This window comes from Mustela nivalis (assembly GCF_964662115.1).
Source record: "Mustela nivalis genome assembly, chromosome: 11".
Classification (NCBI taxonomy): domain Eukaryota; kingdom Metazoa; phylum Chordata; class Mammalia; order Carnivora; family Mustelidae; genus Mustela; species Mustela nivalis.
The window spans coordinates 73,888,735-73,903,978 of NC_139030.1; the positions used below are offsets into that span (position 1 = coordinate 73,888,735).

The 15,244-nt window shown below is 45.2% G+C and overlaps 1 protein-coding gene across 2 annotated transcripts in view; it reads right to left on the reverse strand.

The window, feature by feature from the left end:
* Nucleotides 1–14,317, reverse strand: part of LOC309844222 (UDP-glucuronosyltransferase 1A6-like) — a 27,782-nt gene extending 13,465 nt beyond the window's left edge. Inside the window, exon 1 of one of the 2 annotated variants that reach the window (XM_082690596.1) lies at nucleotides 13,421–14,317. In XM_082690596.1, coding sequence (XP_082546722.1) covers nucleotides 13,421–14,275 — 855 coding nt within the window. In that variant the 5' untranslated portion in view covers nucleotides 14,276–14,317. Of the gene's footprint in view, nucleotides 1–4,502; nucleotides 5,469–13,420 lie in introns of those variants that run through there. The other variant, XM_082690595.1, reaches the window with a different exon arrangement.
* Nucleotides 14,318–15,244: the final 927 nt, after the last annotated feature.

A 15,244-nucleotide genomic window follows, 5' to 3' on the forward strand; every position in this document is an offset into this window, starting at 1 on the left:
TCAAAATGTCCTGCGTGCCCAATCAGTCATAAAAATAAACACATTTCAAAACCCTTTTTGAAAGAAAAGCAAACCACAAAAGGCATTGCAGACATTGGCCCAAGTTGTGTACTTTAAAAAGTACCGATTAAGAATGACTTGGCATTTTGGGGTTTTGTGCCCCTGACTTGCCTCGAATTCAATCCTCAGCTCAACCAACAAATGTAGAGGCTGCAACCTGCATGACTATTACTTGCAGAGACCCCTGAAGGGAGACCAGATGGCTCAGGGAGTGAACAAAGGATCTTTGTGGCCCCTCACCACCCAGCTGGGGCCCTGCTGGTAGAAGTCACTGAAAGTCACATGGCATTGATTTAGATCAGCATTTCTCAGCTTTAGCACTATTGAGGTACAGATAATTCTTTGTTGGGAGTGGGTGTGTGGGTATATCTTGTGCTTTATAAAGGATTTTTAACAGCATCCCTGGCCTCTAAAATTAGACCCTATCATCCCCTAACTGCAATACCTAACATGTCTCCAGATGTTGCCTCCAAGGGTTGCAAAATTACCCCTGTTTGAGAACCACTATCTAGATGACTCTAGAATGCAAGACAAGCTGGGATAGAAGAGCTAGTCCTGAGGAGCTGGGATCTGGTTTTCTGAGAAAATGCTCCCCAAAGAACAATGCGAGAAAGCCATGTTGTTTGGATCACCTCATAGAGAGAATGTTCCGGCTGCTTGCTGAGTGAAGGTCCTGAGAAGAGAGGGACGGGGCCATGGCTTCCCCTGATAGTCTTCCAAGCCCCTTCATACACTGCCCACGTGACCCTCAAACAGCCCTGTGAGGAGTGAGGCACATGCTGTCAGCCCCATTCTGAGATGAGAAGACCCAAGCCCATGGCCAGGAGGCCAGGAAGAAATGCCTCAGATCTGCTGAGTCATCCTTCCGCCTCCTTTCTTCCCTTCATGGGGCTGCTACCCTCCAGGTGTTGTATAGTTAGAGAAAGAGTACCGGGCAAACGTGGGGTCTCCAGGTGGGGGAGTGACAAGGGGGTGGGTTCTTACCCTGCCTCTGCCCCTTGCTGCAGCTGGTGGCTTAAAGAAACTCACTTGCTTGCCTGGAAACGGGTTTGCTCCTGTATGGGAAAACTGGACTTTTTCCTGTCTGAGGGGCCTCTATCCTGTCACTCCAGCCTAAAGCAGCCTGTCCTGCGTGTATTGCATTTACAGTCTTCAAAGTTCTCCCATGAACTCTATCTTCCCTGCCCCCAGCCCTGACTCTAGAGTGTTCCCATTTCACAGATAGAGGAAAAAACAATGAGATAAACCATCCACCCTGACCACACAGCTAGACTTGAATCCAGGTCTTATAGTTCTTACTCTTCTAATGTAATGGGGACAAAGGAGGGATCCCTGGAGCCAGCAGGGGAGGGAAAGTTGGTCCTTTCCCACCCAGGCTCAAGCTAGGGCTGGGGTCTGGTGCATTCTCTCCCACAGCAGGCTAGGCAGAGAGGATGTGCACGTCCGAAGCCTGAGCTCCCCAGGTCCGTATGGCCCCTAAAAGGGAGAGTAAAAACCTGTCCCTGAACCTCTGAGCAGTTCTCTGCTTTGCAACTGGAAGAGACTAGAATTTATCTCTGAATTCCTTTATTCTAAGAAAAATGCTTCAAGAACCCTTCTAATTCTGAAATGTAACATCAAACTCTCTTCTAAAATGGCTCAGTTGGTAGATTATCTGACTCTTGATATCAGGGTTGTGAGTTCAAGCTCCTCGATGGGTGTGGAGATCGCTCAAATAAATAAAACTTTTAAAAATGGAAATATTGGAAACCTAAGGAAAAGAGATTAGCCATGGGACAGATGAGTCTCAACTAAAAATCAAGGACAGTGGAGACAGTGTGCCAGCATCTGGCCTGGACTGAAGCCCCTGTGGGCAGAGGGAAAAGCCCCTGTGGGCAGAGGGAAAGGCAGAGGGACCAGGTGACAGGGCGCACGGGGTTGGAAAGGAGGCCCTCAGTGGGGACAGGGAAAAGCGGCTTCAGGTCATCTGGGATCTCCCAGTGGGAACCACTGGCCAGGTGCCTGAGCAGCTTCTCTGGGAGCATCTTGAGCGAAACCAACAAGGAAGCCTTCTGAGGTGGTTGAGTCCCTCCCAGGGTCAAGGAGGCAGGAAGAGCTATAGTCAGTCACGCTATGGTGGGTGTTGCAGAGTGATCTCATCCTTTGTTAGACATGCAAGCCTACCAGCACCCAGTTATCGTTACCATCGGACCAGAGTGTGAATCAGAGCATTACTGCAAGGTGTGTTCACCAAGCTCTGGTTTTCAAAAGGCTCTGCACATTAGCCAAAGCATAATAAGAAACTTAATTATATTTGTTTTGTAGGTAGGCCAACAAGTTACCTATAAAATATGCTTGTTGATTTGATGAGCAAAATTGAATTTCCTTGTTTATTAATTTGAGTTTCTTGGATAATTTCTGAAGCCACATATGTTTCCAAACTTTCAGTGGCCCCTTGTATGGTGGCTATGTGTTGACTGATCAAGTTATTTGCCTACTGAGGAGTATTTGTGGAGTTTTTTGTTGTTGCTGTTGTTGGTTTGTTTCCAGCTATGAATCAGGTCTTTAGTTTTCCTGATTTATGATGTATCTTCTTTTTTAAGTAATATTTTTAGGTGAAGTCACATAACACAATTAACGATTTTAAAGGGAACAGTTCAGAGGCATTGAGTACATTCATCACGTTTGCAACGACCACCTCTGTAGGATTCCAGAACATTGTCATCACTGTCAAGGACACATTTTTCTCCTGAGTGTTGAAATGGTTTGATCATCTAACAAAAAAAACCTCTGATTTTGGTCACTTGAATTCCTAATATAAAAATACAAACTGATAATTACATATGGTCTAATGCAAAAGGTTCTCTATGGTGGACATTTGGGTTACAGCTGAGATGCCAATATAAGTTCATGGTGCTCCAAAAAAACCACATTCACCACAGTCCGTTTTGCAATATGACTAAGTCAAATTCTTTTTGCAAAAATAAGAGGGTGGGGATAAAAGGTACCAAAAATGTGATTTTTTTCCTTCTTTTTTTTTTTTAAAGATTTTATTTATTTATTTGACAGACAGAGATCACAAGTAGGCAGAGAGACAGGCAGAGAGAGAGAGGAGGAAGCAGGCTCCCTGCTGAGCAGAGAGCCCGATGCGGGACTCGATCCCAGCACTCTGAGATCATGACCTGAGCTGAAGGCAGCGGCTTAACCCACTGAGCCACCAGGCGCCCCGATTTTTTTCCTTCTTAATGCCAAATGTTTCTTATGACATTTTTGCTTATTAATTACTTGGTTAAATTTTCCAGGCATGTGGGATTTGAAGTCCATGCCCCATGCTTCCTGGAATCAATCCAATTATGCTCATGGCCCCTGACCCTGCCCATTCTCAGAGGTATGGCCAACTGTCCGCTGAAATTGTCATACGTGAAAGAGGAGGGATGAGAGTCTCTGGGACCTCTCTGAGGCTTTCTTTTGGATGAAAAATGCTTTGAGAAAGAGAATTCTGCTGGGAAAAAAGTGACCTGAAGCCTTTCAAAGGTATAAATATTAAAACAAAAACAAAGAACTCGTACGTTTTTAACTGTCCAAAGTAGCTCTGGGCTCTCTCCCCATATGTCAGGAAAGCTTCTAAGAACATTTGCCTTAGGTCAGAGGTCAATGTACTTTTTTTTGCCAAGGGTCAGGTAGTAAATATGTAGGCTTAGCGGGCCACATACATCCCTGCCATGTATTCTTTGTGGTTGCTGTTTTTAACATCCTTTTAAAAACATAAAAACTGAGCACCTGGGTGTCTCGGTTAAGTGTCTGCCTTTGGCTCAGGTCATGTTCCCAGATTCCTGATATCAAGCCCCACGTTGGGTTCCCCACTCACCAGGGAGCCTGTTTCTCCATCTCCCTCTGCCACTTCCCACTCCCCACCCCCCGACACCTGTTCTCTCCCTCTCTCAAATAAAATTAAAAAAATTTAAAATAAGATCAACATATAAAAACCATTCTTAGCTCTGGGCCATATAAAAATTGGGCCTCTGGGCAGATTTGGTCGACTGGCGGCTATTTGATGATCTCTGCTTTGGGGTCCCAGGAAAAAAAAGCATGGATTTCCACATAGAGTGTCCTCTCAGCAATGCATCCGCTTGGTCAAGCCTTCCCCTGTTTCCTCAACAGGTGGGTGTAGGATTTAGACTGAAAATTTCCAAGGCTTATTCTATGTTCCGTGACTGCCCCCAGATGACCTAGCTAAGGATCCCTCTTCTTGTTTACCTCATCTAAAGCCTCAGCATCTTTTAGAACCTCAGCATCAGACTCCATCCATACCCCTCTACTCCAAGCCCGGCAGCCCGTTCCTCAGGAAGCCCTCCCAGCTGACAGATGCTTAAGAGCCAAATGAGTGAGGGAAGATTGAGCGTGTAAGAACAGCATCTGCCCATAAAGACAAAGAGCAATCAAAAAGAAAGAAAACCACCCACCTGAGACAGGACCCCCGTCTTCTTGCAATTGCTCCCTCCAACGAAAACCATGTTAGGCATGACCGGTCTGGGATATTCAAACACAAAGTCATATCTTAAGAGCCAGATGGAGCCCTTCTGATACAAGGTGGGTAGGTGCACATCCCTCTTGAGGATGTTGGAGGCGAGGTCTTCGTACTTCGAGTACAGACAGTGGAACAGATAGGTCTCCAAGTAATTAACGAGGTAGTTGGCCACTCGTTGGGGGAACGTCATCTGGTCTGAGAACTGAGTGTAGCATCTGGGAATGTGGGACACAGGGTTTGGGCTTCTGCTCATGGTATGCTCCAGGGAGCATGGGAAGCCCCTGAAGAGGTACACGGAGGGCAGGCCCAGGTACTCAGCCAGGATCACCCCGCAGGGTAGGGCTGGGTCTGTGAAAAGGGCATCGAACTTGCTCTCCCTGAGGACACTCAGGGTGGCTGTGTCCTCCAGGAGGCTCTGGCAGGTGGTGAAATACATGTCAATAACAATCATGCTATTCCTGTATTCCGTCTGAGCAGCGTTCAGGAGCCATCTCTCAGCAAAGTGATTGTTTCCAAAAGAGCGGTACCGATACTCCAGCTCCTCCTGTTCGAACGGCACTGGATAGGTTTTTCTTGTGTAGTGCGTGGACTCCTTCAGAAGCAAATTGACTTCTGGCACCAGCACCACAATGTCATGCCCCTTCTCACTGAGGAGCTCAACTATGTCCTTCATACTGAGCCAGTGGCTTCCATCCTGAGGGACCACCAGCAGCCTGTCACCTACAACCTCCCCCCAGAGCACTAAGAAGAAAACTTTCCGAAACAACTGGAGGAGGCAGGTCATCTGGGGGAGAGGACAGGTAGCGACAAGAATAAACAGTTCACGTTCTCTAAACCTCGGGGCTCCCTGGCCCTTTTCCCCTGAAAGAACCAGTGCTCTTTACAACCCCTACCTACCTCTCCTTGCTCTGAATTTTGCCCTGTTTTAAAAGAACGTAAATTAATATTTAACCATTTTTATGCACACAGCGAACTTGACCCAATGAGGTTTCTTATCGGCTTTCACCTGAGCTTCTGGGTTTATTTTCTCTTTCTCTCCACTCTGCCTCTCCTTCCCGAGCTTAGTCATGCTTGGAGGACAGCTTGGGAGGCTCCTGGAGGCTGGTAGCAGTCCTCTGTCCTGAGCTTTCTGGATTCCCCCGCGTGGTGATGATGTTCATAGACAAACACTCTAAGAGCTCTTAGAGCTTCTCCTCTTCCTCAATGTTGTTCAGAAAGGAAGGGTCAACAGATGCCAAATTCAAGATTTGAAACAACAGAGCGGAGCTGCCCATTCCACCTCCTGGTGACCTTGTGACCACAGCCATCGCTGGATTTAAAACTGGGCTGCTGGAGGGCACCTGGGTGGCTCAGTTGGTTAAGCAACTGCCTTCGGCTCAGGTCATGGTCCCGGAGTCCTGGGATCGAGTCCCGCATCAGGCTCCCAGCTCCATGGGGAGTCTGCTTCTCGCTCTGACCTTCTTGCCTCTCATGCTCTCTCTCACTATCTCTCTCTCAAATAAATAAATCTTTAAAAAAAAAAAAAAAAGTGGGCTGCTGGAAGCTGAATGGACATAGAGGAGTCTGATCTAGGCCCCTCCCCACCCCTTGGGTTCTTTGGGGTAAACCACTATTATTGTGAGTTTCCTGTTCTATCAGAAGACAGAATCTAATCCTTAAGATACATGCTCTAAAACCAGAATTCCCACTTTGACTGTGGTTAAAAGCAAAAATTCTGGAGTCAACCTACCTCTTCCAAGCTGTGCAGCCCCACTGTTCTGTGCCTGAATTCCCCATCTCTCGAAAGGGAGTGGCATCTCTACCACCTCCTGGGGTGGGGGGGAAGAGCCGTGAAAATTAGTAAGTCAATTCATAATCTGTGGGTGCCCAGGACAGGTCCCACGGAGGGGCTCCCTCTGGTTGTCATCAGGCAGCTGGGTTCTATGTGATATGAACTAAGGAGCACCCCGGTGGTCAGAAAGTAACACCTAAAACGTCTCAGCAAGGGAAAGATCCAGTTTTGCCTTCTGTCAACCCCAGAGTATAGGAGGAATTAAAGGAGACAGAAGAGGAGGTGGGAAGATTAAAAGGGAAGAAAATGTAGAGGTATAAAACAATGGGAAGGCATCAGGTAACAAGACATTTGACGGGAACAACTGGCCAGCCAGCAGTCGAAACAAAAAAAAAAAGTGCTAGGATCGGGACCCCTGATGTCTGCACAACACTTTGCAAGACAGTTTCCCAGGGTCTTAGCGTCCAAGGGTCTCTGCAATAAAGTATCACACAGTGGCTGGCCCAAACAACAGAAATGTATTCCCATAGTTCTGGAGTCCAGAAGTCCGAGATTAAAGCATCAGTGGGCTTGAGTCCTTCTGGAGGCTTCGAGACAGAACCTGTTCCTCTCTCCTAGCTCCTGGTGAGCTAGGTGGATTGCTGGAAATCTTTGGCAGTACTAGGCAGATGCAGGCATCACTTCATCTCTACCTTCCTGTTCACCCTTCTCCCTGTGTACGTCTGTGTCCAAATCTCCCCTTTTCATTAGGACACCAGTCATCCTGGATTAGCGCCCACCGCCAATTATCTCTTCTTAACTAACGTATTTCCAAAATGAGTCCCATTCTGAGGGACTAGGTATTAGGACTTAGCGTATCTTTCCAGGGACACAAGCTAACCAATAGCGCTCATCCATCATCTCACACAATTCAAACCCCAAAGTCCAAGTCCGAGAAAACGAGGCTTACCACTTTAAGAAGGGGCACTTTTGGGGAACGTCTGCACCTCAGAAGGGAATACAGAACTGGCCCCCTCTAGATCCCCCATTCTCAAACCTTTCTATCTCAGGATTCCTTTACACTCTTAGTAACAACGGGAGATCCCACCCCAAAATTTGTTTATGTGGGTCATGTTTTTCCAGATGAACCATTTTAGAAACTAAAACTGGCGTGTATAAAATAGACTTCCTCACTCATTTATGATACCAAGAATAAGCCCAAGAGAAGTTAGCATGACTGACATCTTTAATGAAAAAAATACTCTATTTCCCCCAAACAAGCAAAAAATTGAGCGTGACATTGTTTTACATGTTCTGCAAGCAAGTCCCTATGATATGAATGTCTGTCTAACTTGGTAGACAATGGTGGGACTCTGCCCCCCACCTCTGCACTCATCCTAGACAATACCACATGTCGCGGAGCCTATGGAAAACTCCACGGTACCATGCTGAGAAGATGAAGTGGAAAAAGCAAGTAACGTCTTAACATTATTATGAAATCATTTGACCTCAGGGACTCCCGGGAAGGGTCTCAGGGATCCCTCAGTTTTTGTACTTTGAGAATCACTGTTCTAGATCAGAGGATGGCAATTTTTTTTCCTGGAAATGCCTAATAGTACATATTTGAGTTTTTATAAGCCATTAGCCTAGATACTGATACAAGCCAAGATGTCACCTCTTCCCCACCCCCCATGTCCACATGGCTTGCTCCCTCCCTGCCTGCCTGCTTCGGTCCGTATCGTGTCCAAGAGACTTCTCTGGTGAGCTCACCTTCTCTGGTGAGCTCATTATTAAATAACCCAGCCCATCACTGGGAAGCCTTCAACCTCCTTATATTTCTCTGTTTCATTCATCACTACCCAACCTATTGCTCATTTATGTGTCTCCCCCCGACTAGAATGGGGAAACCCTGAGGGCAGGAACAATATTTGTTTTGTTCTCTGCTTTATGCCCAATATCTAGAAGAATGCCAAGCATACAGTAAGCTCTCCATAAATGTTTGCTGATTAAAGAACGACACTTTGGTTTGTCTGTTCTATTCCTACATTTCCTTTTTCTTCATGGAGCCCATCGTGGGGCTTGAACTCACCACCTGAGATCAAGACCTGAGCTGAAACTGAAAGTCAGACACTTAACCGACTGAGCCATCCAGGCAACCCCCCAACCTACATTTCATTTTCATGTCACTTTTCAAGTTGTGAGAATTCATATATGAAATTTGAAGAACGATGTGCTCCTTTTTTGAGAAGAAACTGGTAAACGGCATTATAAGCATGTGATGGGTCACTTGCCTTTTAGGAAACTGAGACTTGAGAAGTCTGAGTGTAGCCAGCAGGTGGTGAGGGCCCCGGAGCAGGAGTTGGACAGCATTGAGCCCACTTCCAGCCCTGTACCCCCACTCACCCCCCATCTGCCTGGGGCATGACTCATCTCCTGATTGTTGGGTTTCTCAACTGAGACTCAGAGTGAGAGGGTCAGGATTATCCTGCCATATATACCTACCACATGACCAAGGGAGGTCCAAGAGGATGAGGGTTGAAACCAGGCTAAATGAAAGGTAGTTCCTGGCATGACTAGAACAGACTCGCCCACAGCTACTCAGGCACAACTGAACTCTCACACAAGGTCTTGTCATAATCCATGCCTGTGGGCTCATGAGGCATGCTGAGACCTAGGAAAGGAGAAGAAGCCTGAGGAATGGCACGGAATGGCATGGAATAACCATCCCAAGCACAGGGCTGGTCCCAGGAATGCAGCCAAGATTGCAAGATTGCAGCCAATTGTAAATTCATTGCAATCTCCTCCAGGGAGGGACGCCAGCAGGATTTTCCATTTACAATCATCAGAGCCTGGAGGAGGGCAACATCCTGGTTTGGGTCCATGTAGACAGCAGTAAGACCCCAAGATATTTACAGAGTGAGCACAGTACAGGTCTACCCTTCCAGGGCGGGCAAGAGCTAAGCAGATCCTTTCTAAGAGCGGTACATCAGGAGGCAGAAAGGCTTAAGGGAGTGTGTGGAGGGAGGAGAAACAAGATAGGCTACAGATCTCAGCTGCTTCACACCAGACCCCCATTCTGCTGAGGACCTTGGCCTGGGCGCTTCCTAGTTGAGCCTAGCTCTCATCTTGTTGTTCAACAAGAAGGCTGGGGAAAGCACATGACTTGGCTGGGGGCCCCATTCTCATTCCTAGCAGGCCCAAACTTATACACTGGAGATAGGAGATGAAGGAAAGGAACCAATCCCACTTTGCAAAACATCACCAAAGACGTGTCTTGCAAATTAAGAAAGCTTTAGAAAACAGTTCTCTTCCTCCTCCTGAGATTTGACTGTTTCTAAGAATGGTGCGTGTGTACACACACAGGGCAACAGGAAGAAGGATCTAGCACGTATGCCAATCCCAGTGGTTGCGGAGACCCTAAATGTGATATACCCCAAAGGCCAGACCCACCCTGGGCAGTACTGTAGAGCTCGATAGGTCTTCAGGCATCATGGAGTGTCTGGGAGAAGGCCAGTGTTTTCTTAGGGATTCTTGCAGATCCAACAACTAAGCTTAGGACATGTATCAGTGGGGAGAAGGAGGTAGATCCTGGGAGTTTCCAAAAAGTCAGAGGAGGACACCTGTCATTTGGCATAGAGGGGAGTTGTAAAGGTGTGCATGGAGGTGATGACAACCTCAGAGAGGTTGACCCTCAAATCACCCACAACCTATGAGTAACGGAGCCTGGACCTACAAGATTTAAAAGCACCTGCATGCAAAGTGCTTGAGACCTGAGAAAAATTGCTACCTGCAGAGCACAAAAATGCAAAATCAAATTAATAAATATTTTGTTAAATAACTACACAAGTATGCCTGTGTGTGAAGAGTCTGCTGTGGTTCAGAGCATCGAGTAACGTGGACAGTGTATGAGATGTGGGATCCTGGGGCAGCTTAATCCATTGGCTAGGCCATGGGGTGTGGGCTGCAAAAATTAGCATTCTGGGTCCAGGTCTTGGTGCGGGTCCAAAATGGTCAAGTCTGAATCACCCACGGCTGGGACGGGGCATCCAGAGAAGTGTGGCTTGTCTGGCCAGACAGCTCCCAATGGGCACTTGTCCTACTGTAAGAGCTGTGTCTATCACTACCCAGGGAGGTTTGCACCGACATAGGTGGTGGTTCCAGAAGCTGGGAGCAGTGGGGAGGGGCACAGGCCTGACCAAGGGACTACTTAGAGGACACAAACAGTAGGATTTCCACTTACCTATTTTTACTAGAGCAGTCCATCCCAAAAGATCATGGACTAACACTGCCCAATCTAATCCAGGCTTGGTTACTGAGTCTTGGATCCCTCAGGACTGCGGGGAGCCAAAGCAGGCACAGGACAATGTGACTCTCCACTCAGATAGCCTGGTACGGGGTGCCGTCTGGTGTGATTGAATGGTGTGGATGACGTATGCCTGTGGAACAGTGGAACCCGGGTCGATCAAGCCCATACCAACTTCCAGTTTCCAGGAACAGCTTACACTCCACCACCAGAAAGCAAGGAGACTGGAAGAGGTCAGAATAACTGACCCAGGTACTACAAAAAGTCACAGCTGTTTTGAAAAGGCAAGGAAGTATTACAGATTAATAGTGTGCTAGAAGAAATGATGCAACATGGAAAGTGTGTTTGTGTCCTCAAACAAACCAGCTGTTGAAAGATGTGGTTTCTCTTTTTAAGAAAATTTTGGTCAAATTCACATGATGTGAAATCCATCATAATCATTTCTAAGAGGGCAATTTGGTAGCATTTAGCAGAGTCATGGTGCCATGCCTCTGTCACCACCATCTAGTTCCAAGACATTTTCATCATCCCAAAAGGAAACCTCTTCCTCATTAAGCAGCCGTTCCCCGACTCCCTCCTCCCCTGAGCCTTTAGCAACCCCTCACCCGCTTTTTTATCTCTATAGATCTACCTATTCTGGCTATTTCACAAAAATGGAATCACAGCACATTACGGCCTTTTGCGTCTGGGTTCCTTCACTCAGCATTATCTTTTCAGTGCTTATCCACATCATATAGCAGGTGTCAGGTCTTTATCATTGTTATGGCTGAATAATATTCCCCTGTATGAAGAGGCCACATTATGTTCATCCATTCACCAGCTGAAAGACATTTGGGTTGTTCCTATCTTTTGGCTATTATGAACGTGCTGCTATGAACATGCCTATAGAAACTTTGGTTTCAAGATTTGTTTTCAATTCCTCAGATACATAACCAGGAGCAGAATTGCCGAATCATATGGCAATTCCATGTTTCACTTACGCAGGAACGGCTAGAATGCTTTCTATACTGGCTACACCAGCAATGGACAAGGGTTCCAGGTTCTCCACATTCTTACCAAGGCTTATTTTCCTTTTTTTTTTTTTTAAGTATAGTCATCATATCAGGTGTGAATTGGTATCTCATTGTGATACTGATTTGCATTTCTCTAGTACCTAATGGTGAGCATCAACTTGTTGAAATCCAGAAACCACTAGAAAAAAGTGAAGACGTGTGACCATCCAAAATGAAAACACTCTATGACAAAAGATGATGAATAGCCAAGGGAAAAAATATTAACATTTCATAAAAAATATTAATATTCCTAATACTCAAGAGGCTTAGAGTCATAAGCTATAAAAAGACAAAGGGCCCTAGAAAAATAGTTAAAGAGTCTGAATAAATACTTCCCAAAAGTTGAAATCAAGTGGCCAACATATGTATGAAAATTGAAGCAGCTATTAGAATTTTTATTTATTTATTTTTGCCAAAAGAGTTTTTGAAATTTGACAACATCTGAAGATGGAGAAGGTATGGAAACCCTGGAGCATTCATATACTGTTGACCAAAGTGTAAGATTGTTCAATCTTTTGAAAGCAACCTGTCAAATGTATTAAAATGCAATGTGTGGGGGGCACCTGGGTGGTTCAGATGGTTATAATCCCAGGGGTTCTAGAATTGAGTCCTGCGTCTGGCTCCTTCCTTGGTGAGTAGCTTGTTTCTCCTTCTGCCTACTTCTCCCTCTGCTGGTGCTCTCTCTCTCTCTCTCTCTCTCTCTCTCACACACATGAATAAAAATCATAAAAGAATAAAATAAAATATGTGCATAGCAATGTGTGCCCTACTCCTAAGGACATCCAGCCTACAGAGATAAGAACAGGAAAATGGAAATGTGGGAAAGCAAAGAAATTACTTAAGAATGGTTAGTACAAAAAACAAAATGGTTACTACAGTCTTGTTTATAACAAAAACAGTGGGAAAAGCTTAAATATCTATTAGTATTGTTTAGTTGAATGAACTATGGTACATCCAAAGTAAAGAGTTTTATATAACTGTTACAAAGAATGTGACAATCTGTAGGGATTGACTGTAAAGATGTTAATGATTTATTAGTAAGTGAAAAAAGAAAGGTAAAGAACACTATGTCCAGTCCATTACTAGATTTTTCTTTCAGTAAAACAGGTGTGAGAGTTTACATTAGATATATCCGTACATATATAAAATAATTTCAGAAAAAAATGGAAAAACAGCATACAAAACTGCTAAGAGCATTTTCCTATAAGGGTTGGCATTAGATTAAAAAAAAAAGGAAGTTTCAGGGCAGCTGGGTGGCTCAGTGGGTTAAGGCTCTGCCTTTGGCTTGGGTCATGATCCCAGGGTCCTGGTATTGAACCCTGAATCAGGCTCTCTACTCAGCAGGGATCCTGCTTCCCTCCTCTCTCTGCCTGCCTCTCTGCCTGCTTGTGATCTCTGTCTGTCAAATAAATAAATAAAATCTTTAAAAAAAAAAAAAAAGGAAATTTCATTTCTTACTGTGTTTTCTAATAGTTTCCCAAGGAGAGTGTTACAAAACACAGCCTGGAAATTGTATACAATTATTTCAATTATATATGTATGCATATCACAGACAGCAGCTTTATAGAAATTTGTTAATGCACAATTCAGTGAATTAGCACAAAACAATTCATTCAACCAGGAAAAGATTTCCGAATGTGACGAATGTAAATGACAAACCACAGTTCAGTAAGGAATGTTTCGTTCGTTTGTTTGTTTAATGGCGGAAGCCAGGTTATTCTTACTATGCAAAAGAAGAGGTCACTTACCTTTGGCAATGGCTTTCTTTCATGGCAGTTGATTCCTCCGATGAAGACCATGTTGGGCATCACAGGTTTGGGATATTCCAAAACAAAGTCAGTTCTTAACAACCAAATTGATGTTTGGCTGTAGAGATCATAGGGTGTGACAGTCGTTTGGAGAATCTCGGATGCAACTTCTACAGCATTTTTTAAAAAATGCGGACAAAATAAATGTTCCTCCAAGTGGAAGATGTGATTCCGCACTCTCTCTCTGAAAGTCATGGCATCTGAGAAGGCTAAGAAAAGTCTAGGAACATAAGAAAGGGGACTGGGGCACTGTGTGCCTTCTTCAAGATAATGACAAAATGCTCCCCTGGTGAAGACCACCGATGGGAGTGAAAAATACTTGGCTACAATTAAGCCGCACATATCAAAAGGATCCAGAAATATTGCATCAAAAGAACTCTCCTTTATGTACTCTATTAATTTTGTGTCTTTAAACAAATTCCTACAATGTAAAAAAAGCTGTCCAAATATGTCATTGGATGGACTCATTACCAATGAAAGTAAATTTTGTGGCCGAGCTTTCCATTGAAAGTCAGAGAAAGTCTTGAAGTGCTGATTCAGCTCCTCCAGAGTGTAATCTGTGGAATAAGTCTTCACTGTAAAATTAGAGGATTTCCCCAGTTGCCAGCTCACCTCTGGCACGATTAAAACCACCTCATGCCCCCTGTGGATGAGTTCCTTCACCACCAACTGCATGGTAAACCAGTGGCTACCATCCATGGGTACCACCAGCAGCTTGCCTGCCATGGCAAAGCCAGAAGTCAGCAGGAGACACACACAGAGAGGAGGGAAGCCAGTTAAAATCGCGGGAGCCATTTGGGAAACTGTAGCCCAGAGCTATCCAGCTGCTTGGATTCTGAGGGGGCATAATACAGTCCGAGGAAGAAATACAGGCACAAAGCCCGCCCCAGGAAAGGGCGTGTATTTGTATGTTCATTAAAAAAAAAAAAATTACACTCATTGCCCACAGTGCACTCATCAGAACAATAAGAACGAGTCTCATTTGCTGAGACACGTGCTTCTATGTTTTCCAGATAAGGATACCTTTTGATCTTTGCCTTGTCAGAGTACACGGGCTGTATCGCACGCAACACTCATTTGGAAACAGAATTATTAAGCAATGCTTTTGAGGACTCAGAGTGACAAAAAGGAATGTAATCTCAATAAACATGATACTTTTTTTAAAAAGATTTTTATTTGTTTATTTATTTACTTGACAGAGAGAGAGGGGGATCACAAGTAGGCTGAGAGGCAGGCAGAGAGAGAGGCAGGGAAGCAGGCTCCCCGGCTGAGCAGGGAGCCCGATGTGAGGCTTGATCCCAGGACTCTGAGATCATGACCTGAGCCAAAGGCAGAGGCTTAACCACTGAGCCACTCAGTGCCCCAACTGATACTTTTGCAATCAGTTCTAAAGAAGGTTTGGCTGCATCCTTGGACTCCATAAGACAATTGGGTCAGAAAGAGATTGGCATCCCCGTTTACAAGGAAAGACTCGAAGTCACTTCGCGCTACCTTCCTCATGGGCAGTGGAACTGTGTTCACAGAGTCTCTGAAATGCTGGCCATTGCCACTTGTTTGTTCCATATCCAAACTCTCTGAGCCTCCAAAATGTTAAGAGGGACAATTCTGCTCCCAAGGACCATTCCAGGGATGTGATTGATGGGAGACTATGTCCTCTATTTTACATCACTTTCCCTAGATCCGTCACATGCCATGGGTGGTCACCTGCCCTATGCTTGCCAGAAGCACTCTGCTAAGTGACCACTCTCTTTCCTCTCTGCTTCT